Source organism: Ustilaginoidea virens, chromosome 5, assembly GCF_000687475.1.
Source record: "Ustilaginoidea virens chromosome 5, complete sequence".
NCBI lineage: Eukaryota > Fungi > Ascomycota > Sordariomycetes > Hypocreales > Clavicipitaceae > Ustilaginoidea > Ustilaginoidea virens.
In genome coordinates this window covers 4,796,526-4,819,146 of record NC_057320.1, presented here as the reverse complement: position 1 = coordinate 4,819,146, position 22,621 = coordinate 4,796,526, and the positions used below count along the sequence as shown (strand labels likewise).

The 22,621-nt window shown below is 56.6% G+C and overlaps 9 protein-coding genes across 9 annotated transcripts; 3 read left to right on the top strand and 6 right to left on the bottom strand.

The window, feature by feature from the left end:
- Positions 1–609: 609 nt before the first annotated feature.
- UV8b_07030 (uncharacterized protein) lies at positions 610–1,640 on the bottom strand (the record flags this gene model as incomplete). The annotated part of the gene is made up of 2 exons (XM_043144527.1): positions 610–1,048; positions 1,249–1,640. The coding sequence occupies 2 exons, from the start codon at positions 1,638–1,640 to the stop codon at positions 610–612; spliced, it is 831 nt and encodes a 276-aa protein (XP_043000462.1).
- An 833-nt stretch (positions 1,641–2,473) lies between these two features.
- Positions 2,474–5,011, bottom strand: UV8b_07029 (uncharacterized protein; the record flags this gene model as incomplete). The annotated part of the gene is made up of 1 exon (XM_043144526.1): positions 2,474–5,011. The coding sequence occupies one exon, from the start codon at positions 5,009–5,011 to the stop codon at positions 2,474–2,476; it is 2,538 nt and encodes an 845-aa protein (XP_043000461.1).
- A 1,433-nt stretch (positions 5,012–6,444) lies between these two features.
- UV8b_07028 (uncharacterized protein) lies at positions 6,445–9,086 on the bottom strand (the record flags this gene model as incomplete). The annotated part of the gene is made up of 6 exons (XM_043144525.1): positions 6,445–6,987; positions 7,103–8,019; positions 8,120–8,580; positions 8,662–8,714; positions 8,798–8,909; positions 9,010–9,086. 6 exons carry the CDS (start codon positions 9,084–9,086, stop codon positions 6,445–6,447), a joined length of 2,163 nt encoding a protein of 720 aa, XP_043000460.1.
- A 561-nt stretch (positions 9,087–9,647) lies between these two features.
- Positions 9,648–10,995, bottom strand: UV8b_07027 (uncharacterized protein; the record flags this gene model as incomplete). Its single annotated transcript, XM_043144524.1, has 2 exons — positions 9,648–10,068; positions 10,166–10,995. 2 exons carry the CDS (start codon positions 10,993–10,995, stop codon positions 9,648–9,650), a joined length of 1,251 nt encoding a protein of 416 aa, XP_043000459.1.
- A 702-nt stretch (positions 10,996–11,697) lies between these two features.
- UV8b_07026 (uncharacterized protein) lies at positions 11,698–13,196 on the top strand (the record flags this gene model as incomplete). The annotated part of the gene is made up of 3 exons (XM_043144523.1): positions 11,698–12,502; positions 12,571–12,811; positions 12,926–13,196. 3 exons carry the CDS (start codon positions 11,698–11,700, stop codon positions 13,194–13,196), a joined length of 1,317 nt encoding a protein of 438 aa, XP_043000458.1.
- Positions 13,197–15,153: 1,957 nt separating this feature from the next.
- On the top strand, positions 15,154–16,349 carry UV8b_07025 (uncharacterized protein; the record flags this gene model as incomplete). Its single annotated transcript, XM_043144522.1, has 2 exons — positions 15,154–15,936; positions 15,981–16,349. The coding sequence occupies 2 exons, from the start codon at positions 15,154–15,156 to the stop codon at positions 16,347–16,349; spliced, it is 1,152 nt and encodes a 383-aa protein (XP_043000457.1).
- A 627-nt stretch (positions 16,350–16,976) lies between these two features.
- UV8b_07024 (uncharacterized protein) lies at positions 16,977–17,273 on the bottom strand (the record flags this gene model as incomplete). Its single annotated transcript, XM_043144521.1, has 1 exon — positions 16,977–17,273. One exon carries the CDS (start codon positions 17,271–17,273, stop codon positions 16,977–16,979), a length of 297 nt encoding a protein of 98 aa, XP_043000456.1.
- Positions 17,274–17,402: 129 nt separating this feature from the next.
- Positions 17,403–18,058, top strand: UV8b_07023 (uncharacterized protein; the record flags this gene model as incomplete). Its single annotated transcript, XM_043144520.1, has 3 exons — positions 17,403–17,633; positions 17,786–17,908; positions 17,972–18,058. 3 exons carry the CDS (start codon positions 17,403–17,405, stop codon positions 18,056–18,058), a joined length of 441 nt encoding a protein of 146 aa, XP_043000455.1.
- A 492-nt stretch (positions 18,059–18,550) lies between these two features.
- On the bottom strand, positions 18,551–18,881 carry UV8b_07022 (uncharacterized protein; the record flags this gene model as incomplete). Its single annotated transcript, XM_043144519.1, has 3 exons — positions 18,551–18,577; positions 18,643–18,723; positions 18,789–18,881. The coding sequence occupies 3 exons, from the start codon at positions 18,879–18,881 to the stop codon at positions 18,551–18,553; spliced, it is 201 nt and encodes a 66-aa protein (XP_043000454.1).
- Between the last annotated feature and the right edge of the window lie 3,740 nt (positions 18,882–22,621).

The following is a 22,621-nucleotide window of genomic DNA, read 5'->3' as shown; positions in this document are numbered from 1 at the left end:
GTCGGGAAGCCAAGCAGTATGAAGCAGGTAGGTATGTAGCGGTATGTACGTATGTAGTATGCACGCTTTGGGTGGACGGCCGATGACCTCGGCTTCTTTGCGTACAAGATGCAAGATGCTTGCAAACGCGACAACGGCCACAGCATCTCTTGTCGGCGGCTGGCTAGTTGACCCCCTTCTGCAGCCATGTAAAGGGCTGGGCCTATCGTGAGCCAGGCTTCTTGGAGGCTTGGCGTAGTCGCGCCTTCCGGTTGTTGCGCCTTCCGTCTCCCTGGACCCGGGCTTTTCGGCGCAGCCCAATCACACGCGTCTATAAGCGGTCACGGGCAGGGTCTCGGTGGTCTGTGCACGCTACGTCCCCCCGTGCCGTGCCGAAACGGGTTAGTGAACAAGGACACTTCAGCTTGCATCACGGACTCTCGGCCTCTTCAATCCAGCATTTTCAACACTCTCCAGTTGACCGCCGAGAACCAAACAGCAAGCGGCGCGCTGCAAAGCACCCGCGAGTCCGGGCAAAGCACCCGCGAGTCCGGGCAAAGCACCCGCGAGTCCGAAGCAGAGCACAGCTTGTCCGTTACTCGCCGTCCCGCTCCCGCCCCCTCCCCCAGCTCACAGCTTTGACGGCCCAAAGTCCGGCTTCGTCTTGGTCACAAACGCCATCAGGCCGATGCGCAGATTCTCCCCCCCCAGCAGCCCCTTGGCGTACCGCTCGTGGACAAGCTGCGCCGCTCGCGAAACGCTGGCCGTCTCCCACGCCTCCCGCAAGCCCGCCCGGCTGACGACGACGGCGTCGGGCGACATGGCCGCCACCTCGCTGGCCAGGGCCACCGCCTCCTTCACCACCGTCTCGTGCGACGCGGACACTCGGCAGAACCCCAGACGCCCGGCTTCCTCGGCCGAGAGAACCCGTCCGGCCAGCGCGATTTCCGACCCCATCTGCATGCCGAATGTCCGCACCACCCGCGGGAGACCCCCTGCTGCGGCCCAGAGGCCCCTCCTGGCTTCCGGCAAGCCAAAGCTTGCGGATGGGGAGGCCACCACCATGTCGCTGGGGCGTGCGTGCGTCGCATTAGCCAGTCGTCCTCTGTGACCCAAGGGGAGAGAGAGAGACAGAGAGAGCATATTTATAGTGACCTGTGCTCGTGGGGGTTGGGGTGGGGGGGAATGCACCGTGCAAAGTTGTTTTTTTTTCTTTTTCTTTTTTTTTTTTTTTTTTTTTTTTGTTTTGTCCAGGCAGGGCCGCCTTACCAGTTCAGCGCGACTTCAAACCCGCCGCCCAGGGCGTACCCGTTCACGGCGGCTACCACGGGCTTCTTGCCGGCTCTCGTCGACAGCCCCATGAACCCCCCGGCGGGAAAGGCCTGCGCATCGGGCTTCTGCAGAGACTGGCTCAGGCGGGCCTGTTCCTTGAGGTCGGCCCCGCAGCAAAAGGCCCTGCCGCCCTTGCCCGTCACGACGGCCACGCGAAGCGAGGGCTCGTCGTCGAACCACTGCCAGAGCCTGTCCGCTTCCCAGTGGCCGGCCATGGGAATCGCGTTCATGTGCGACTCGCGCGCAATGGTGACTTGGAGGACGTGCTCGGCGGGGAAGCCGAGTTCGTAGACGGTCGTTGTGGGCGGCTGCGTCGCTAGCTGATCCATGCTGCAAAGAGAGGGAAATCGAACGAGCAAACGAGCAAACCAGCAGTATCGAGGGATCGCTCAATGATTGGCAGGGACGATGAAGACGAGTAGGCATGGTACAACGGCAGACGAAGACTACATAAATACGTGACGTGACCACGGCATGGGCTGCTGGCGTTGCGCCAAGCGTGCGTTAGTGGCCTGTCTCTCCCCCGCCGCCATGCTGCGACGACGCCATGCTGCGACGCCGCCAATCGCAGGGCCCAAGGCGGAGCGCTGACGGGCTGGACGCACCTTGCACCGGACTATCCGTGACTATCCGACAGTCCGACAGTCCGACAGTCCGACAGTCCGGTCCCGCACGGCCGGCGTCCCGAAGGAAATGGACGCCTTTGCGCGTCACTTCATCTCCGTCCAGCCCACCTTGCCACCTTCTGCGGTCTGTCTGCCATTGATGTTTTTCTTTTGTTCTTTATTTATTTTGAAAATCGTGGCCCAAAGGGTGCGTTTCACGCCGAGCTCTGGCTGGGATGGCCGGGGGCGATGATGGCCGGAGACGATAAAGACGAGTCCGCCGCATTATCGATCGCCGACGTCTGTGCAGATGAAAAACTAGCTTCAGCAGAACGCAGTTTTGCAATGTTCGCACCCCCAGGAATGTCCGTTGAAATTCAAACCCTTGCGGGAAAAAAAAAAATAGAAAACACAGCTTAACCTAAGCCCCGGAATCGGTACGAAATTAAACAGCACAAGCAATTAAAGGCAGCGTGCTAGCAAACCCCAAGTCATCGTTCTACTCCCGTCCAATTCTGTCAAGCCGCGCCGGCTGGCAAAACCCCCCAGGCCCGGTTCTACCCCCGCACCCGCCGCATCTCGGCATCGTACAAGGGCTCCGCCGCCACCGTCGCCGCGATCCTCTTCCCAAAGTACTCCAGCTCGACGGCGTCGCCGACCCCGACACAGGCAGGCAGGTACGCGTACGCGACCGGCTTGCCGACGGTGTGGCCAAACGCCGCGCTGGTCACGTACCCCGCCGGCTCGCCGTCCACAAGCACGGGCTCCTTCCCCATGACCATGGACCTGCCGTCGTCGACGGTCAGGCAGCGCAGGAGCCGGGCCGCGGGGGCCGCCGCGCGCGCCGCCGCGGCCGGCCGCCCGACAAAGGCCGTCTTCTTGTCGAGCTTGACGGCGAAGCCCAGCCCCGCCTCGTAGGGGTCGTGCTCGGTCGTCACGTCGGCGCCCCAGGCGCGGAACCCCTTCTCCAGCCGCAGCGAGTTGAAGGCGCTGCGGCCGGCGGCGACGACGCCGTGCGGCCGGCCGGCCTCCCAGAGGGCGTCCCACAGGCGCAGCCCGTTGTCGGCGCTGGCGTACAGCTCCCAGCCGAGCTCGCCGACGTACGAGAGCCGCAGCGCCGTCACGGGCACGCCGCCGACGCTGGCCCGCCTGGCGCGGAAGTACCCGAGCCCCTCGTCCGAGAAGTCGTCGGCGGAGGCGCCGGCCATGACGTCGCGCGCCCGCGGGCCCCACAGCCCGACGCAGCACGTCCCGCCGGTGACGTCGCGCACCTGCACGGGCGCCTGGGCGGCGCTCGCCTCGCGCGCCTCGCGCGCCAGGTAGGCCGCGTCGGCGGGGCCGTTGACGCCCACCTGGAACAGGTCGGCCTGCAGCCGGGCCACGGTGACGTCGCTCCGCACGCCGCCCCGCTCGTCCAGCAGCAGCGTGTACGTCACCGCGCCGGGCTTGCGCGCCACGTTGCCCGTGGTCAGCCGGTCCAGCAAGCCGACCGCCCCCGGCCCGGCGACCTCCAGCCGGCGCAGCGGCGTCATGTCGTACATGGCCGCCGACGTGCGCGTCTTCCACGCCTCGGCCGCCGCGACGGGCGACCAGTACCGGCCCGACCAGCCGTCCCGCTCGGCCGGCCGCCACTCCGGGGGCAGCTCGCGCAGCAGCGCGCGGTTGGCCTCGAACCACTGCGGCCGCTCCCACGCGCCCGCCTCGAGGAAGAAGGCGCCCAGCTCGACCTGGCGGGCGTGGAACGGGCTGACGCGCAGGTTGCGCGGCGCGATCCTCGGCTGCAGCGGGTGCACAATGTCGTACACCTCGGCAAAGCTCTGCTGCGACGTCTCCCGCACGTACTCGGGCGTGAGCTGGACCTGCTCGAAGCGGCAGATGTCGCACTCGGCCAGGTCGACGCGGGACTTGCCCGTCGTGAGCACCTCGGCCAGGGCGCGCGCCACGCCGGCCGAGTGCGTCACCCACACGGCCTCGGCGAGGTAGAACCCATCCAGGCCGGGCGCCCGGCCGACCAGCGGGTTCCCGTCCGGCGTGAAGGAGAAGACGCCGTTGAAGCCGTCCGCGACGGCGGCCTCGCCCAGCGCCGGCAGCAGTTCCTGGCTCAGCTCCCACGCCGGGCGGAAGTCGTCCGGGGTAAAGTCCAGCCGCGACGGCATGCTGGCCTCGTCGACGTGGCGGTTGCCGGGCGTCGCGCCCAGCGACGACGCCGCCACCGGCATGGGCCTGTGCCCGTAGTACCCTATCCCGATCCGGTCCCCGTGCTCGCGGTAGTACAGGTCCTGGTCCTGGTACCGGAGGATCGGCAGCGTCGCCGCGCCGTTTGGCGCAGGCGCGTGGCTCGCGAGGTCCCTGCGAGCCGGCACGGGCGTCGTCCTGACGTACTGGTGCGCCATGGGCAGCAGCGGCACCGCCACCCCGGCCATGGCGCCAACCTCGGCACCCCAGAACCCGGCGCAGCAAACGACCACGTCCGCGGGGATGACGGCGTCCCCCGCCGCGACGCCCGTGACGCGACCCCGCTCGCGCTCGATGCCCGTCACCCGCGTCGAGGCGAGGTACTTGACCCCCGCTCGCTGCGTCTTGTCGACGAGCACCTCGACGGCCTGCGCGGCCAGCGCCAGCCCGTCGCTCGGGATATGCAGGCCCCCGACAACCAGGGCCCTGTTCACCAGAGGATACGTGTCGAGACACTCGTCGGCCGTGAGGAGCCGCGCGTCGACCCCCCACGAGAGCGCATAGCCACGCTTGCGCTTCAGCTCCTCCATCCGTTCGGGCGTGGTGGCCAGCTCCAGCCCCCCGACGCGGTTGAAGCAGGGCACGCCGTCTTTCGCCAGAGACGACAGCTTCTCGACGGTGTACCTGGCAAAGAGGGTCATTGTCCTCGACGCATTGGTCTGGAACACGAGCCCAGGCGCGTGGGACGTGGATCCGCCCGGCATGGGGAGAGGACCCTGGTCCACGACGGTGATGTCGGCCCATCCGCGCGCGATCAGCTCATCCGCCAGATTTACCCCGACTATGCCCGCGCCGATTATGACGACGCGCCGTTGCGCCGACGGCGCCAACGGCTCCGACGGCTCCGACGGCTCCGTCATGGCGGCCGGGCCAAGGTGACGCACCGCTGCTGCAAGTTGCTCAAGTCTACCCCCGGCAGGGTTAGCGGCAGGGTTAGCTTAGCGCCGGGCAAGAGAGAGAAAAGAAGAACGGAGAGTCGGGTGAAAAAAGATGAAAAAATAAACGGGATGCTTTGCTTGCAGACAAAGGTACCAGAACAACCAGCGAGTGGCCGCGCCGTGACCCTTGTGCAATTGCCCCAGCTCTACAGATTATATAAAGACGGCGTGATGGACGAGGCAGCTCCCAGCACGACCACGTGATCGGGGTAGGGAGACTTGGCCGCTGCGCGATGCCGCCCTTCCCGTCCGTTTGTCTCCGGTGCGTCGAGGACTCCGAGGGGGGGATGCGTCCTTTGCCATTGCCGGTTTTGGAAACCGGCATGTTTATGGCTGCCGGGGAGGATTGCCTCGGCTTGCTTTCCTTGTCCTCCGTTTTCCATCCAGTTGCATAGTGCGGCTTGCGGCTGATAAAGCACCGACGGGTTTGATCTGGAGCCAACCATGGCAACCGGGTGGGCGGGCTCCTGCTCCTTATCGTGTTATCAGCGCCAAGCAGTTCGCTAGGACCACCCCCCCCCCCGGCGCCGGGGGCCGAACCGACCCTACCTAACCCAGCGGTCACTGCATGGCCCCACCCAGTCCCTCCCCTCCAATCAAACGCCAGAGCCCCAGCCGATGAAGAACCCCCGCCCCCGCTGCAGCATCGCTAATCTAATCGCGCCAAGCAAGGGCGTAACTGTTATCGGTACGGAGTGCTCCGTAAATTGTCGAACGGGGAATCCTCATTGCCCCGAGCGGGGAGCCCGCAAAGCACAACGAGGCCCGGCCATGCCCTGACAGAGCCGACTGTTGCGCTGACAACATCCCTCGGCAGCATGCTCCAAGGCGCGCAGGAACACCCACCCCGACTCAACAAACTGTAAGACCGGCCGGACATGTGGACCGTTGCTCCGCCCCCGCGTGTGCCAACTGATTCCTCCTGCACGACATGTCGCCAGATTACCCCTTTAGGGTAGAAGCTATTGGTGGGGGCGCATTGCCACCTCGCCGCCCTTGTTATCGTCCGACATCGGGACGGGTTACGTACGTGTGAAGGCACCGACTAGTTCGTTTGCCGGCAAGCCCCCCCCCCCCCCCCCCCGGGGTTCAAACATCAGAGTCGCCACCTGCGTAGGAGGTAAAGTTGAGTAGGTATTCAACAGTGACAGCAGAGCTTGCAGCCTCTGACAGACCTGGGACGTACGCTTGCTTTTTCTGCAGCATAGAGCGTCACGGCCCAAGAGGCTCAGGAGCTGTACTTGGTGTCCCATAGTATTTTCAGTGCATTACAAAGGATCGGTTAATGCAAGTAAATCGAGTGTAGACGCATCGCAACCCCCAAACGCCGTACTGCGCGCTCACGCCCCTGCTCGCTAAAGCTGACCCATTAAACCCTCGTTCATGTTTGCCACTTCCCACCACGACATGCTGCTGCTGCCAACCCGCGACCGATCGTCATGATAGACCAGATCCGTCATGCCGTCAAACTGGCATGGATCCGCATACAACCATGGCGTCGTGTTGAACGTCAGGCTGTCGGCTTGCTCTGCAGACAGCTCATTGTAGGCTGATTCCCGTGACGAACCTGGCGATGAGCTGACTGTGCCCTTGAACGACAAGGTGGGTGCATCTTGTCCGCCATCTGCCGTGTTGACCGTGATTTCCGGCGAGGTGGCGACGATGATGTCGAGAGTGGTCATTTCATCTTCCTCTTGGTGCGTCGCCGTCAAGGCGAGAGACGAGTCCAAGAGGCCAGTCTTGGCGAGTTGGCCCGAGTCGGCGTCGGATGGGCAGTTGAGCTGCAGGATGCTCCACATCAGCGGGACGCTGAGGTAGATCCTCGAGGGCATCCAGTCTTCTACGCCGTTGGTTTCGGAACCCGCTGCTATCCTGGTCATTTTGTCCAGATTGCGGTCCTGGGGTGTCTGTGTCAGCCGCGAATAAACGAAATGGTGGGACAAAGAAAAGAAAAAGGCCAGAGGGAAAAAAAAAAGGGGGTGGGATCGACAAAGCAATGGGCAGTTTGCATACCAGTGCCCTGCATGCGGCTGAAAACGGGATAAATCCCTTCAAAAACTTGCGGCACTTGGCAAAGTCTGCATTCGACTTGTGCTTCAGTTTGGAAGCCGCGGCACAGCAATAGTACAAGTGCACGGTTGCCGCAATGGCGGCAATGTGTCCGAAAAAGGGGTCAGTCAGCGGAACCTGCTTGTCCAGCACCATGTCTATCATGCGAACGATCCACGTGGCGTGTATGAGAGCCAGCTCCGACGACCGCCGCCAAAACGTGTTGGGAATCGCCAAGTTGGAGTTGTGCTGCGCGCCGACAATGTAGAGGAACGGATGGTTCAGGACGGTCGGTATGGAGTGGTACGTGAACTGTTCCTTCAGCCACGTTGCCCAGTAATCTCGGTTCATCTTGACGTCCTCGACTTTTCGCTCGTAAAACTTGACCGAGTCGTAGCGGTGGCACATGGGTATTCTGTTCTCAGCTTCCATAAAGTCGGACAAGACCGCGGCGTACGTCGAGTCTCGTCGCCACGGCTCCCGAAATATGCCATGGGCGCAGTCCGAGACGTACTTCCTCACGCGACTCCACACCCAGCCAAGCTGGACGCTCGTGTTCCAAATGCCGGGCTCGCTGGGCATCGTGTGTCCCAAGTCGTCCGTGGGCAGCGGGGGGAACTTCACGTCTGGGTCCAGCAAGTTTCTGTGATCCCCGCTGGCCGTGGTACATGCAGACTGGCGCCATGCCTCGGTGGGCGCGCTCAAGGCACCCGCCTGCCTGCCATGGTATTGATCCAGGACCTGTAAGCTCCAAAATACCTTCTTCTTCCGCTCGGCAGCAACATCATCTACGGCGTATCCGGCGTCCACGTCCAACATGGCGGATCGACACAACTGAAGGGCAAGACCGAGATGGAATTGGCCAACATGAACGTTGCCGTCTACAGCCGTTAGCCCCCTTTCCCCCCCCTCCCCCCCCAAAAAACAACGACGAAATAGCCAGCTGTGTGGCACATGATGGGAGAAGAAATCGTCTCTTACCAACAAACGACGAATAGGAGAGCAGGCATAAGCTTTCAATGGTAGACAAGCCAACATTTCCATCCGCTATTCGGGCCATTATCATCCTCCTGGCAATAGGGCCGTATGTTTCAAACCCGGCGGAGTTCCTGGCGAACCGGGCCGTAAGGGCCAGGATGCTGCACGCAAGCTCATCAGCAAGACTGTTGACATCGCCAACCTCTTCACGTTCAAAACACCAAATGGGCTGCCGATGACAGTATTCAAAGTAGAGGCGGGTACCAAGGGAGATGTCGGCAGCCTCTGGGCGTGATTGCGACACCGCGGTTTCGAGTACGAGGGAAGAGGGCTGGTTGTTGCCGAGTAGGAGCACTCGATTGTTTTCGAGGGCCGGAGTGGTGACTAATGAGTGGGAGGATTCAGATGCGGCTGGGGGAACGAAGCCGTCCAATGCTTGGTCATGACGCAACGCTTGGCTCGGCCTTTGGGGAGCCGCAGTCAGAAGGTGCAAAGAAGAAGAAGGGCTTGGTTTTCACGAGGGCGTGAACATGGGCCAGTACAACCTCCCAGTCAGGAGAAGGTCTAGTTTCTCCTCCAGGTGTGCCAGTCTCTCTTCCTGTGGCAGGGATGCATTAGAGGGTTGGAGGCATGAGACGATGGGGGGGGGGGGGGGGGGGGGGTTGGAATGAATGTACGCACCGATCGACCGCTTTGTGGCACTTTGGCCGCTGGTGGATAGGAACATGGCTGGTTCAGCCGGAGGCAGCTTGAACAGGCCGGCTTTTCGGCGGGACATCGCGTTTTCTTCCTCCTACACGCTCCAAGTGTCAAGTGTCAGCTTTCCCGCGTCGCCAAAAAAAAAAAAGAGAAAAAAAAAAGGAAAGGGCCACTTTGCTGGCAACCCAACAGACCTGCAGGTCAAGCAAGCATGGTGAGATCTTCGTCGGCCGCGAGTGGCAGTCCCGAATGTCTCGTCAAGAGTCGCCATAACGCCGGGCCCGGCTACCTCGACAACGCCGACGACGAAGACGAAGCGTGACCGAGAGTCAACAAAATGATGAAGGAGTTGTTGAAACCATGTCGGCTGATGTGGTTTTGGGACTCTGTAGCATCGAGGATCATGATTGCCGGTAGGAGGAATTGCCAAACCCTGCCCCCGTCATGTCATGCCAAATCGTCAATCGTGCGGGGAGCTTATGGAGCACTGTGGGCCGCGGCCGATAAAGGAGACGCCTCTGGCTAGTGCCTGGGCTGGGTTCCCAAAGCAGGAAGGCAAGACCCAGCCTTAACAAGCGGGAGTTGATGGGTATTGCAAATTGCAGGGCGCCTGATTCGATCATTCGACTGCAGGGGCGTGTGGGTTCAGGAGAGCCCAGTGCAGTGCACACCCCCTGGAGTCATCCTGTTCGTGTTTCAGAATCCTGCAATAAAATATATGGGTCTAAGTGGGTCTACGTGGGGCATCCAGATTGGTGACAGGTGCTAACCCTAACCCTGAACTCATTCAAGCCAAGCTCTCGGTGCATCACGCTCACGCTCACCATCTCCATCACCAAACCTCGGCCGCAAGCCTGTCCTTCCTGCAGCACTCCACCGCCGAGCAAAAGCTCACGTCCTTCTCTGCCGCCACCGCACTTTTCGGCAGCGTCTGTCTTGCCGGCCACATCTCCTCTCCCCTCTCCGTCTCTCGCTCATGGTGCTCCGTCAAGCAGCCTCGCACCAGCTTTTGAAAGTACAGCGACCCCTTCTCCATCGTAGGGTGCATCTCGCCATTGATAAACACGCCCGCGTTGATGTTCTTTTGCGCGTGGGTACAGAGCACCTTGTCCTCGGACATGATGCGCTTGTAAATGTCGTCAATGAGCTTGAAGTCCTCGTCGCCCGAGCTCTTGTTTCTGTATACTTCGTACTTCATGATCGACCGGCCCGGGGACAGGGGCACGAACCTCTGGATGAAGAAGAAGTGCGGGCTGGTTCGGCGGCCTTTAGCATGGCGCGCATGGCATGACGAGAACAGAGGGGGAACAGAAGGGGGACACTGCAGAGGGGGGGGGGGGGCAAACTCACGACACGTTCAGGGTGGCGTTGGGAAAGTAAAAATTGGCCGCTACGTTGAGCCCCCGCGCAATTTGCTCGGGCGTTGGGCTTCCAAAGTGCTGGACCTGACACCCCTTTGTCTCGACGTAGTAGGAGCTGAGGTTGGCGATGGTGGGAATGTCGGGGTGCGTCGTCTTGCAGTGGTAGCACTCGTTGTAGTTTTCCGCCAGGATCTTCCAGTTGTACTCGCCCTCCATCTCCCAGGCGTGGTCGAAGATGTAGTCGTCAAAGTTGTAGTTGCTGAACCGGGCCTGCTCGTCGGCACCCTCGAGATCGTCTGCCCAGGCGGCGGTTGGCTTCTCCTGCGCGTCCATGTTGACCCAGACGAAGCCGTTTCGATCGACGTGGACGTGAAGGGGGAACAGTCCATTCTTGGACTTGTCAAAGTCCTCCATGTCCTGGTATCCCGGCGCCTTGGCGAGCTTCCCGTTCAAGCCGTACGACCACCCGTGGTACTTGCAAGCCAGGACGCTGTTGTGGCCGGTTTCCTTGGTGACGATGGGGAATGCTCTGTGCCGGCAAATGTTGTGAAAGGCGTTGATGTTGTCCTGGCGGTCCTTGGCGATGATGAACTGGAAGCCGGCCACGTCGTATCGCAGCCAGTCCCCCTGGTTGACCAGTCTGGACTTGTGTGTGGTGAGAAGCCATTTCTTGGAGAAGATGGCTCGCCTCTCCAGTTGGTACAGCTCTTGAGATGTGTACCAGCTGGCGGGCAAGGCGCGGACAGGGCTCTTTCCTTGCTCAGACACGGCTGAAGACCCCCCGAAGCCAAAGTAATCCCGGAGGAATAATGGGGCCATGTCGGGGTGTTTGTCGTGCTGTCGTCACTAATCGTCACGGGAGACTAGATTCTTGAGACGAGACGGGAATCGATTGACCCGTATGGTGGTGGCAAGGGTTGGGTTTATATATATGTATGGCTTTGCACTGCCCATTCCTTTCAGCTACACACACATCATCTGACACACACCTTCCGGCACACACCATCCGTCACACAATACTGGCACACACCATCTGGCACACACCTTTCGGCATCATGCAAGGATCAAATCGGCATCCACCATCCTTTCGGGCTACGCGCGCTTACTCGTCCAGCAATGCAGAACTCAAGGGACTGCTACGCAGAGGTTGGACACCAGCTCGTTGCGATCACGTGATCGGCATTGGACTCCGACGGCGCATCGGAGCACCGGAGCGTCCACGTGAGTCGGCTGTCCACGGGGATGAAATGCCGATGGCCCGGACGGTACCGTACCGTGCCCCGAGATCGGAGGCCGCAAGCTGCAGCTGTCTGCGTCGTTTGCTGCATTTAAACTAGTCCATCAACCATGCCGTATCTGCCGTTTCCCCCTAGCAAACACCAGCAGACCAGCAAGCCGCCTGCCTGCCTTGGGCAACAAACGCCCAAACATAAAAAAGAAAAAAAAAGAAAAAAAAAATTCCCCCCAGCCTAGAAGTCTCCTCGGCCGGCAACTCAGTGGCCAACTCCATTGCGCACAGCCATGGCTGCCGAGAAATCGTACATCATCGTCGGCGCCGGCATCTTTGGCGTTTCCACCGCCTACCATCTCATTCAGAAGCACCCCGACGCGTCGGTGACTCTGGTCGACCGCGACGCCTTTGACGCAGACACTCGGGTCGCCGCCTCCTGGGACTGGAACAAGGTCATGCGGGCCGACTACGACGACCCCGTCTACTGCGAGCTGGCGCTGGAGGCCCTCGACGTCTTCACGTCCGATCCGCTGTGGAAGCCGCACTTTCACCAGACCGGAATATACTGGATGTGCGGGCGCGACTACGCCCAGCAGTGCCTCGACAACTTCCGCAGGCTGGGGCGCGAGGGCGACGTGGCGGTCCGGTCGGTGGAAGAGGCGCGCAACATGTTTGGCGGGCTGTTCGGCGCGTCCGACTACACGCACGTGGAGCAGGTTCTCGTCAACATGCGCAGCGGGTGGGTGGCCGCGGGCGACTGTCTCCGGGCGGTTACGCGGCGAGCGTTGCAGCTGGGCGTCAAGTACGTCGCCCAGGAGGTGTCGGCGCTGCTGCTTGATCGTTCCGGCCGGTGCGCCGGCGTGACTTTGGCCGAGGGGGGGGATCTACAGGCCGGGCATGTTGTGCTGTGCACGGGAGCGTACACGCCGAAGCTGCTCGAGCTGAGCGCGGCCAGGAGCGGCATGGACGGCCTGCGCGCCGGGCCGCGCATCCTGGCTGGCGGCATCACGACGGGCATGACGAGGCTGAGCGACGACGTGTACGAGCGGTTTGCGGACATGCCGGTCGGGGTTCAGGGGTACACTGCCACGAAAGGTAGGGACGCCCAGACCACAGCTTTGCTCTGCGCACGGCGACACCGACTGACGATCTTGCAAGTACAGCCCCCTTTGTAGGCAGCCTGCCGCCCACCAAGGACCGCGAACTCAAGTGGTGGGGCCAGAAGATCTTCAGAAACACCAGCGAGGTTCTTCCCGGCCGCTTCATCTCCACGCCCCCCGCCGAGAGGGACTATGCGCAGTGGACGACGTCCGAGCAGCTGAAGCAGGACATAGCCAACGTCAGCAGCGTGTTTTACGGCCGCGAGGCCGCGAGATGGAAGCTGGAGAAGCACAGGGTGTGCTGGTGCGTACCCGGCCTGCTCCCCGGCCGCCTGGCCGCATGTCCGTCGTGAACTCGGGGGGGGGGGGGGGTTTCGCTGGCTTACAAAGGCACGCCCGTTATCTTCCGGGCGCACAGGGACGCATTCACCACCAGTTCCGACTTCATCATCTCGCGCCACGCCGCCGCCGAGGGCCTCTACGTCGCCACCTGCGGCTCGTTCCACGGGTACAAGTTCTTCCCCGTCATTGGCAGGTACGTCGTGCAGATGCTGGAAGGCGCGCTGACGCCTCGGCTGGCCGCGAAATGGGCGTGGGATCGCGAGCGACCGGACCCTTCTGCCAACCCGGACTGGCCGCGTATAGAGATGCGGGATTTGCTGGATCCGGTGAGGGATTCGCGATTATAGACGCCGCAGGCGACACGGTGTGGCATGGTGGTGGGTTCACGAGTATGGACGAGGGTTGACCGCAGGCCACGACGCGGGCTCCGATGGACACTTTTAAAAATATAGGGATTATTTGGTCCCAACGCAGCTATTGACAAGTTCCAAATGGTAGAAATGCAACGAATCGTTAATGGTTAATGATCTCGTCAGCTCTCAAGGGCTTGGCATATTGCTCTCGGGTAAGATTGCAGCTCTGGCTAGTGACGCTGCAGAGGTTCTACCAACCAACGCAAGGCGGGTCAAGGGCCAAGCTTTCGACTGAATATGCGACTTCGAAGCCCACGGTACTTGAGCTACCTTGCGGCAGCTGGCAAAATAATCATCAGCAGAGCAGTGAAGCGGGGAGGGGTCACACGTATTCTTGGCTTTCTCCATGTTGGCACTAGTTGTGTTGTCCCTACTCGTTGCATTGCTGTAGACGGAACCAGCTAGTTATATGCATCGCTCTTCGTTCACTTCATGCTGATCTCCTGCCACTTTTCTAATAAATCAGTTCGCGCGGTGGTTCGATTCATCTCACCTTTATAATTGGCGCAATTGGAAGACCGGGAATGCGCTGAAACATTCCCTAGGTGGTACGATTGTGAGATCGCAGCAAGCACACTGGTGCTAGAAAAGGTAGATGATAATGACTATCTCCGCCCATCTAGAAGACGGGAGGTATATTCATGTCAGAATGCAAAGGTTAGTTCTTGATTACTACGAGATGGCACAAAGAGGCATGTGAAGCAACGAACAGATTCGCAAATTCATAGCGCAGCGGCCTGTGATACACGCATCCTTCAACAATATAATATGGATTTGCATACGTTTAACAATTTTTATAGCAGCAATAGTATCTATCCTATAACGCAGAATATTAATAAAGCTTTTTAATTACTAATTAGTCGACTTCTACGCCACTATAATAGAGCGTTACATTATTAGATTAAGGTTATTTAGAAAATATTAGGTTAATTACGCAATTGCTACTATATTAGAAATCAGAAATATCCTTTTTATGTTACTAAGGTGGCACAAAGGGGCCACAAAGATCTAACTTTTCTATAGGAATGGTAGGGGCCAGGTTCACAGGCCATGCTTAGTCCTATAGATGTGAATCTAGAAGCAAGCCACCCTTTTTATAGCGTCCACAACAACACGAAAATGCTACGCTGTGATATCCGCACCTTTCAACAAATAGAGCACAATAAAGGGCATAACGGTTGCTCAAGCAGAGCATCAAACAGAGCCTATGAACATGGCCCTCGGCACGAAGCAGCTACCCAAGTGTCTCATGTCGTTCGTTCTCGGCACCTCCCGCCAAAACATGGGTTAGAAGGAATCTATAAATAGCCAAATGGGGCGGGCGGGTTGAACATCGGATCTATATTAATCCGACCGGTCATACGTCTCCTTCTGTCTCTTTTCTCGCCTGTATATTCTCCAGCAGTTCATCATCATTAGCATATTAATACGCATCTCACGACAAGACGACCAACCAAGGGGATGCAACATCCTTCTGGTTAGATCGACAACATACAACATCAACATCTTGGATACTGATACTAAAGCCAAAGGCCCCAGGCCCTTCGCCCAAATGCTTGAGACCGTCACAAAGCCCTATATACTCCATGTCAAATCGACATAATGAGCCGCAGCCCGTTCCCACAAAGTCCCCAAATCTACCCAAATCTACGGTACCGCAAGCTATTGATAGATATCACGGCGGGTAACAGCTTGCTATTAGCGGATAACAGCATCCTGATTGGTTGTTGCGCGCTTGCTTAGCCTACGGAACATCGTAGATCCGTGCGTGGCCCCTCATTCCTTCCTCTTAAGTCTTGTCGTTCTTTGGCATCGAATTGACACCTTTTTCATCCACCTTGAAGGATGGGGCAAATTTCGTCTTTGACACCAACATTCACAGGCTTTCGCTATGACCGGAAGAGAAACAACCTGCGGATCTGATGATATGCAGCATCATTTAATCGACCGAGATTTTCCTGGCACTAAAGCGCTGGCTCATCAGGGTCACCTACCGTTAACGCCGCCTGCCACTGCGGAACGATCTCGACACAATACAGACTCGTCCAACGCAAGCGCGCTAATTCGTCTGCTTGAAGCACGTAAATCCCAGAACCAGGCCGACCACGCTACCACTTGGCTCCAAGTTCCAGTCGACCAAGAGTCCTATGAAACCAATCGGGAAAAAATCAGTCAAATATTCAGGCGATTCGATTACGACCCGAACCGCGGCTTGCTTCAGCTCCGAATGCCTTCCACTATCCATGATTTCTTCGCGAGCACCCTTGGCCACGACTTGATGGCTCAATTGAAAGAACTCGGCAACAAAGACGGCCAAGCAGCCGCTTTTGCTTCTAAAATTAGATTAGCAGCAGGATCTAAAGTTATACTCGCAGAAGGTGATTCTGAGTCCTTCAAGGATATTCAACGCTCGCCTGACATGCAATTGCGACATATACATGCCGAATACCCCGGCGTCGTAATAGAAGTGTCCTACTCGCAGGATGGCAAAAAACTAAGGAAGCTTGCCCAGGACTACATCCTATATTCCAACGGAGACATCAAGGCAGTCATTGGTATTGATATAAGCTATCGATCTAAAGAGGCCTTTGTTTCGCTCTGGCGCCCGAAGATTACATATGTAGAAGACGAAGATATCAAGGATCTGGCTCCCGACGAAGTCATTTCATATGAGGTGTGTAGAGTTGATGATTGCAGGTGTAAGGCTAATCAAAATAGATGTTTCGATCTCCCGATGGACGCGCATGCAATGACGAGAAGAATTTAAACCTGACCCTCGGCGACTTTGCAACTAATGCCCTGTCTGCTGTTGATTACGAATCTATACCAATACATGTTTCCTTTAAAAATCTCTTTGACATTCTTGAAGAATCCGACGAGCTAGGACGAGCAGAAGGGGCCAATGTAGCAGAGAGGCGAGCCAAATCACAAGGAGCGATGAGGAAGCGGAGACTATCATCCAGCTCTGCAGAACAGCTGTGTTCGGAAGACGAAGAAACATACGCCCATCTAGAGCAGGCTGTACTAGATCGAGCTGAACGGGACGATGGGGACTATCAAGGGCGGGCGATGAAGCGAAGAGGATAATATTAGAGGTATTGAGGGTACGGCTGCAGCCGTAAGGTGCATATAGCAGGACATGTCGTCCTATCCAACAGGCCATACGAACGGAAAAGTGGTACGCCAACCAAGTATTGCAGAAAGTAGACACATCGCAAAAAAATAAAAATAAAAAATAAGGAAATGTAAAAATCCTCAAAAAAACAGATCTTTGTACGAACAACAAAAAACGTATCTTGGTACTTGGCGCAAGGGATGCTGATAAGAGATGCCGGCCGCGATAGGTCCCGCTACGATGCATATCACCTGCAATCATTACAGTAGTATTTATTATAGCAGGCACGCATTGCGGGGCTAGTATCTCCCATGTATGGTGGTTATTTACTACAACTGGTATCTGTCGCAGTGGCACTATTGCAGCGGCATCTCAGTTCTGGTCGCGGATACACCCTGGGCTCGTTCGACTTGGGCCAGAAAGCGCACGTTGAACCCGGGTTAGTCCGGAGCGGAACCATGCTGGCGTCAGAATGAGAATGTAAGGGAAAACGCGACAATGACATGAATGGTGACAACGAGCCCAACTGACCGAGACTCGTCATGCCAGCTATTTATGGTGGGAATAGGAGGAGCCCTAAGGGGCTACGGCTCCCTCGGTTACAATGGCGTATCCAGCTCAGACTTGGCCGACCAGACATCTACGACGAAAATAACGACATCCCCTGCAACAGCTGGCGGGTTGCAGATTCGAGATTCCGCTGCTGGGCCAGAAGGAAGGCGAACGCCATCAGACCGTTTCGCCAACAAGGTCGGAAATGGCATGCATGGTCTGTGGCTGTTTTTAGACCTGACTTGGGCACGGAGGGCTTGACAATAACGACTATGCGGAGAGGCGGCGTGATCAATGCGTACGATTCCATAAAAATACGCACCAGTACAAGCCGTCGCAATCATGGCACGAGCTCAGCCTCTCAGCAGGCCGCCTGGGATAGAAAACCTCGCCAGCCCCAGCCTCTACATCCTCCAAAGGCAAGCGCCTAGGATTTCAAGGCTCCCCGTCTCTTGCAGCACGCGCACTTCGCAATGCACCTCTGGCTCATCTACACGGCATGGGCAGCTGCAACCCTCTGCGCGGCCAAATCCCCCCCGCCCGGGCTGCCCGTCCCGTCCGCCGTCCCGGCTCCGCGAACCAACCCCCGCCGGCCGGACGTCTCCCTCCGGTACACCAAGGTCCTCGAGATGAGGGAAGCCGACATCCCCCGCCCGGTTCGCATCAAGCATCGCGGCCGGACGCGGCACTTCTTCTGGCTCGGGGTAGGTGGCGCCCCGCCCTGAAACTGTTTTTTCGGAAAGCAGCAGAGGGCGAGCCGTGCAAAAAAGGAAAAAGAAAAGAAAGAAAAAAAAAAAAAAACGTACCCTGCGCGCTGGTAGGCGAGACGAGACGGAACTGACTCGCGTGCCTGCAGAACTGCGAGAGGATGGAAAACGAGTGCGTCCTCACCACGGTGCGGCGGATCGAGCCCGGTTCCGGCGGCAACCTGTCGGTCACGCTGGACACCAGCGGCTACCGGTGCCAGGCGAGACACGCTGTGAGTGGGCTGCCGAACGGGTAGGGGGGAGTGATGTGCGACGGCGTGCTGACTGAGCTCTAGTGCGGAGAAGATGGCCATTTGTGCAGCCGGGACGTAAGCACTCATCTTGTGGATTGCACCACGCCGTTGAGCAGGATCGGATCGTGAGGGAAGCAGGGCGGGCTCGGGGTGCTGCTTCGCGCGCGGGGGGGGGGGGTTGGAACGCCGTGTTGGACTGGGCTGGCTGATGGGTGAAAGAATAGAGAAGCAAGACGGAGGGAGGGATGCGCTTGGGAAGCAGACGCGAGGGTTGACAGGGTGATGATGGTGGCTGCTTCGGTCAGGGCAGGTGAGCTCGGCCCGGGGAGGCGAGCAGTGGTGCCGGGGTTGTATACACAACTGCCAACTGCCCCGTCGGTTGTTTTCCTTCACAGCACATGATGTATGAATTATACTCGTCTCGTGTAACAAATGGCATATAGAGAAAGCCCGTTTGACTCTGCACTCTACCCCCGGGCATCGCCGTCGTCACCCCGCGTCTCACTCACTCGGCAGCCCCTCCATCGACGACGGACAACCACTCGCGCCCTCGACAGGTCGCCGCCTCTGGACTACAAATCCCGACAAAGCCAAGCAAGCATTGCCAGACGAGCTGCGGCACTAGCAGAAGCACGAACCGCCCCCGCGCTGGCCGCAACGTCAGTATCCGGGCTGAAACCGCGCGCGCGCGCTCCGGACATAAGGGGTCTTACGCGTCGACAGCCCTGGCAGTCGTCGCCGGGGCTGCCGTCACAGCATACGCAGCAGACGTAGCCGGCCGGACAGGTCGTTCTCTACGCCGCGCCGACCGGGTTAGCACGAGGCCGTGCAGGCAGTTGCGGAAGGCCCAGCGACTTACGCCGCCGGGACACGTCACGTCCCTCTGGTGCATGGCCGAGGCGGCCGCAGCCAGGCCGGCCGTGGCCGCCACGAAGACGGGGAGAAGCTTCATTGCGTCTGGACGAAGATGGTGCGCGTTGGTTCGGGGCTGCGGAGGCGTCCGGGGGGGGGGCATTCGTACGACTGCTTGGCCGCGTCTGTGGTCTTTTATGCTCAACAACCCCGTGGGGCGAGGCGACTGGGGGCCGCCGCCTCGGATGGAGGAATTGCCCCGCGTGTTGGGTTGTACACGATGCCGACTGGCTACATGGCTGCGGCTAACACCTGCAGGAGGGTTGCGCCGGCCTGGGGCCCATAGCACGGAGCACGGAGCACGGCATACGAGCGGCGTAAGCCCGCCTTTGGTTCGGGGCAATGGCCATCCGTTGCCTCTGGGATTTGGGGGGGGGGATGCCACAGCTGACAGGGCTGGGGTTGTTTTTCACGAGGAAGGGGGTTGGCCGTTGAACGCTTCCGCAGCCTCCAGGCCGTCGTGTGCCGTGCACGTCATCCGCCCCAGCTGCCATCGCCGGCGTGGCCCGCGAGACCACGAGCGACTGGTCACGCGCCACGGGGGACGCCGTTGCCTTTGACCTGACATGGCTTCCACCGAGTCAACCCCCCGGCCAGGGAAACGGCCTTGTCGTCGCATCTCGTGGCGGGGATATCCCCCAGCCGAGCAGTTTCCGCAACCGACGCTTCCCCGCCGCAATCGGAGTACGTAAACAGAGCGGGAAGAGTTTTCAAACCCACCGGGAACGCTAAACCTAAAAGAGAACTTGTACCTTTGCACCTATTTTCTATGAGTAGTGACGTGCCGCATTTTTCTTCCTTCTTGCTACTCTAGGCACATTTCTCCTTTCTACACCACCACACATATTATCACGACTTTTGCCTACGCAATGGCTTCAGAAGCAACTCCGACGCCCTATGTTATCCCTTTATCTGATATTGAGTGTGGATATCATACATCGCAAGATGCAATTACTGCGATTTAGGACTATCAACGTCTTGAGGGCTTTGTATGCACTATTGGCAGTAAAAAACGCAATCCTCGCACGACTTTAGTGGTAAATATCACGATGCAATGCCGCCAAAGTCGTCATTATCGCCAATGGGCACAAAGTAGAGCCATTTATAATACTTCATCGCATAAGACTGATTGCCCCTTTCGAGCCCGAATTCTATATAATATTTATAATAATCTCTTTTATCTTAAAGTCTTACATTTATCACATAATCATGAGCGAATCGCTTCCCTTATTAGTTCAAGCACATTACGACTATGAAGTCAACAATAATTCGGCTAGGATAGGCTTCTTTTAGTAATAGAAAAAAAGGCCTAAGGAATATAACTAACAGCAAGGCAAATTGCTGAGTAGATTACGCGCGAATATCCTGAGCTTCTGATTAATGCCTTGGATGTTTTTTTCTTCAAGCGAAAGTTACGACTCGCCGAATATAGTGCTGGAACATTAATATAAGCCTTTGTGGACCTTCTTTCTGAAGATTCCCGCATTTTTCACTATGAAATTGATCGAAGTGAAACTGGAAAGATTTGCCGGGTGTTCTAGACATATTCTGACTGCATTAGTGATTGGAAGCAGAATCCAGAGGTAATGCTAATGGATAATACATATAAGATTAACCGCTTTAACCTCCCCTTAATGCAAGTCACAGGTATCTCATCATTATATACAAATTTCAGCATTGCATTTGGATTAGCATCCCGTGAAGATATTGATGCCTATACTTGGTTTCTTATAGCACTTCGAAGGGCATAAGAACGAGCCTTAATTAAAGAACCCTCGGTTATTATTATAGATTTCGAAGCCGCCCTTAAGACCTCGCTTCGAAGTATCTTTCCTACGTCATAATAGTAAGTTTGTATATGGCATATACTTAAGAATATTGTACTTAATATTAAGAAGAAATGGAATGGAACCCTTAAGGGTTGTTAGATTATCGAAGGTTATAAGACAAAAAAGGCTGCAAAAAAATAATAATGCGAAGAATGGAAGGATAGGGATGACGAAATAGAGTATGGTTCTTCTTCTATAGAAGATTCTAAGGAAGAAGAACTAAGCTATATTGCGGCAATCTAGGCATTTAATTCAATTGATTCAGTAGGTTTTATGTCATTATCACTAAATAATACTGCTGATGATATTCTTACTGTTTGGATGGCTGTGGTAAAGGCCCCTTTAGAGCAGGATTTTTTATCTCGATGGTAGCATCTTTGCGCCTCGTTTCCTTGCTAGGAGTGTATGATTAACCCTTAATGACCCGTCTATGCATTTCACTACTAATTATTATATTCTAGCAATTATATCTTACCTTAATACGACCTACCTTCTATGGCGTGAGTAATTTGCCGAATATGCTGTAGGAATATACCTTAACTTTGGCACGCGGGCTATATCGCGAGTTGAAAGTATACATCACGAGCTTAAGCGGCGCGTAAGATACCTATTTATCGACCTATTCGAGCTTTATTCTGCGATTTGGGATATGACGCAGTGGCGTAAGTAGCGACTTACTATATAATTCGACTCTGAATTCACCTGTAGGAAAGTAGCCTGGGATAAATATGATGTTATTCGTAATCTTGTGCTTCGCATTGGGTGGCAGGCGATGGACCTTATCATATAGTAAGTCAAGCTAGCCCTCGATGCAATAAAATAACGGGCACGAATATAACGCGCCTTAGAGCTATGCAGTGGCCGTTTTACATCGCAGTACGGGCTCCCTTGCAAGTATATAATTGCTAGTAGGATTGATAGTGGGCAGCCTCTTGAGATAAAAGATATACACCCTCACTGGTGGCTTAAGGCAACAATAGTATGTCATACATTTTGCCTGTCATAATAGCTACTAATTGCCTTATTTATAGCCTGATGAAGAAGAGCTTCTTAACCGTTATCGCGAGCCCGATCTTGATATTATACGACAACGAGGCATACGATCTAACGAGCCGAAGCCCCTTTTATTAATCGAGTCTTATATAGGCAGAATCCTTAGTATTGACGAACGAGAAGGGAATGCGATCTTTAACCTTGTTCATTAGGTTGAAGCCTCTAGAATAAGGGCATTATTAGTGGCATCATCAAGCCGTAATAGCATAAAGAAACCAAGGAAATAAGGAAACGCGTATAACCAGGGCCAACAACAGATTGAAGAGCTTTAGGCTGCTGTCTTACGGATAGCAGGCACTATTGAGGCTCTACAGACCTCGCAGCAATAGGCTACTATGCATTATCATTATCATCATCATCATCACCAATAGCCTTATTAAGTAGGCCCTTCAATAATAGAACATTGGCCGGCTGCATCCTTATAACCTTTCTACAGAAGAGCACCAATACCTCCAGTTACGCGCGATCCTAGCCTTAGGCCAAGTCCTTTTTCTTCGCAAGTAAATTCGCAAGCAGCGCCTTCGCAAGCAGCGCCTTCGCAAGTAGCGCCTTCGCAAGTAGCGCACTTAATAGCACAGCGGCCAGCTAGATCCCCTCAAATGGCTCAATACAGCCAACCATTTCATACAATAGGCCTAGTACCTCAAGTTCCACGTAATCTTAGCCCTAGGCCAAGTCCCTTATCTTTGCAGATAAATCCCGAGATAGACTCTAGCCAGCACGAAGGATGGGTATATTATAGGCCTCAATAGAAGCTCTACATTATCAAAAGTGGCATTAAATCGCGATTTCCCTTAAGATAAGTATGCATACTTCAAAGGTTCGCAGCAGTAAAAATGCGGCACGTTACTACTCATAGAAAATAGGTGCAAAGGTATAAGTTCTCTTTTAGGTTTAG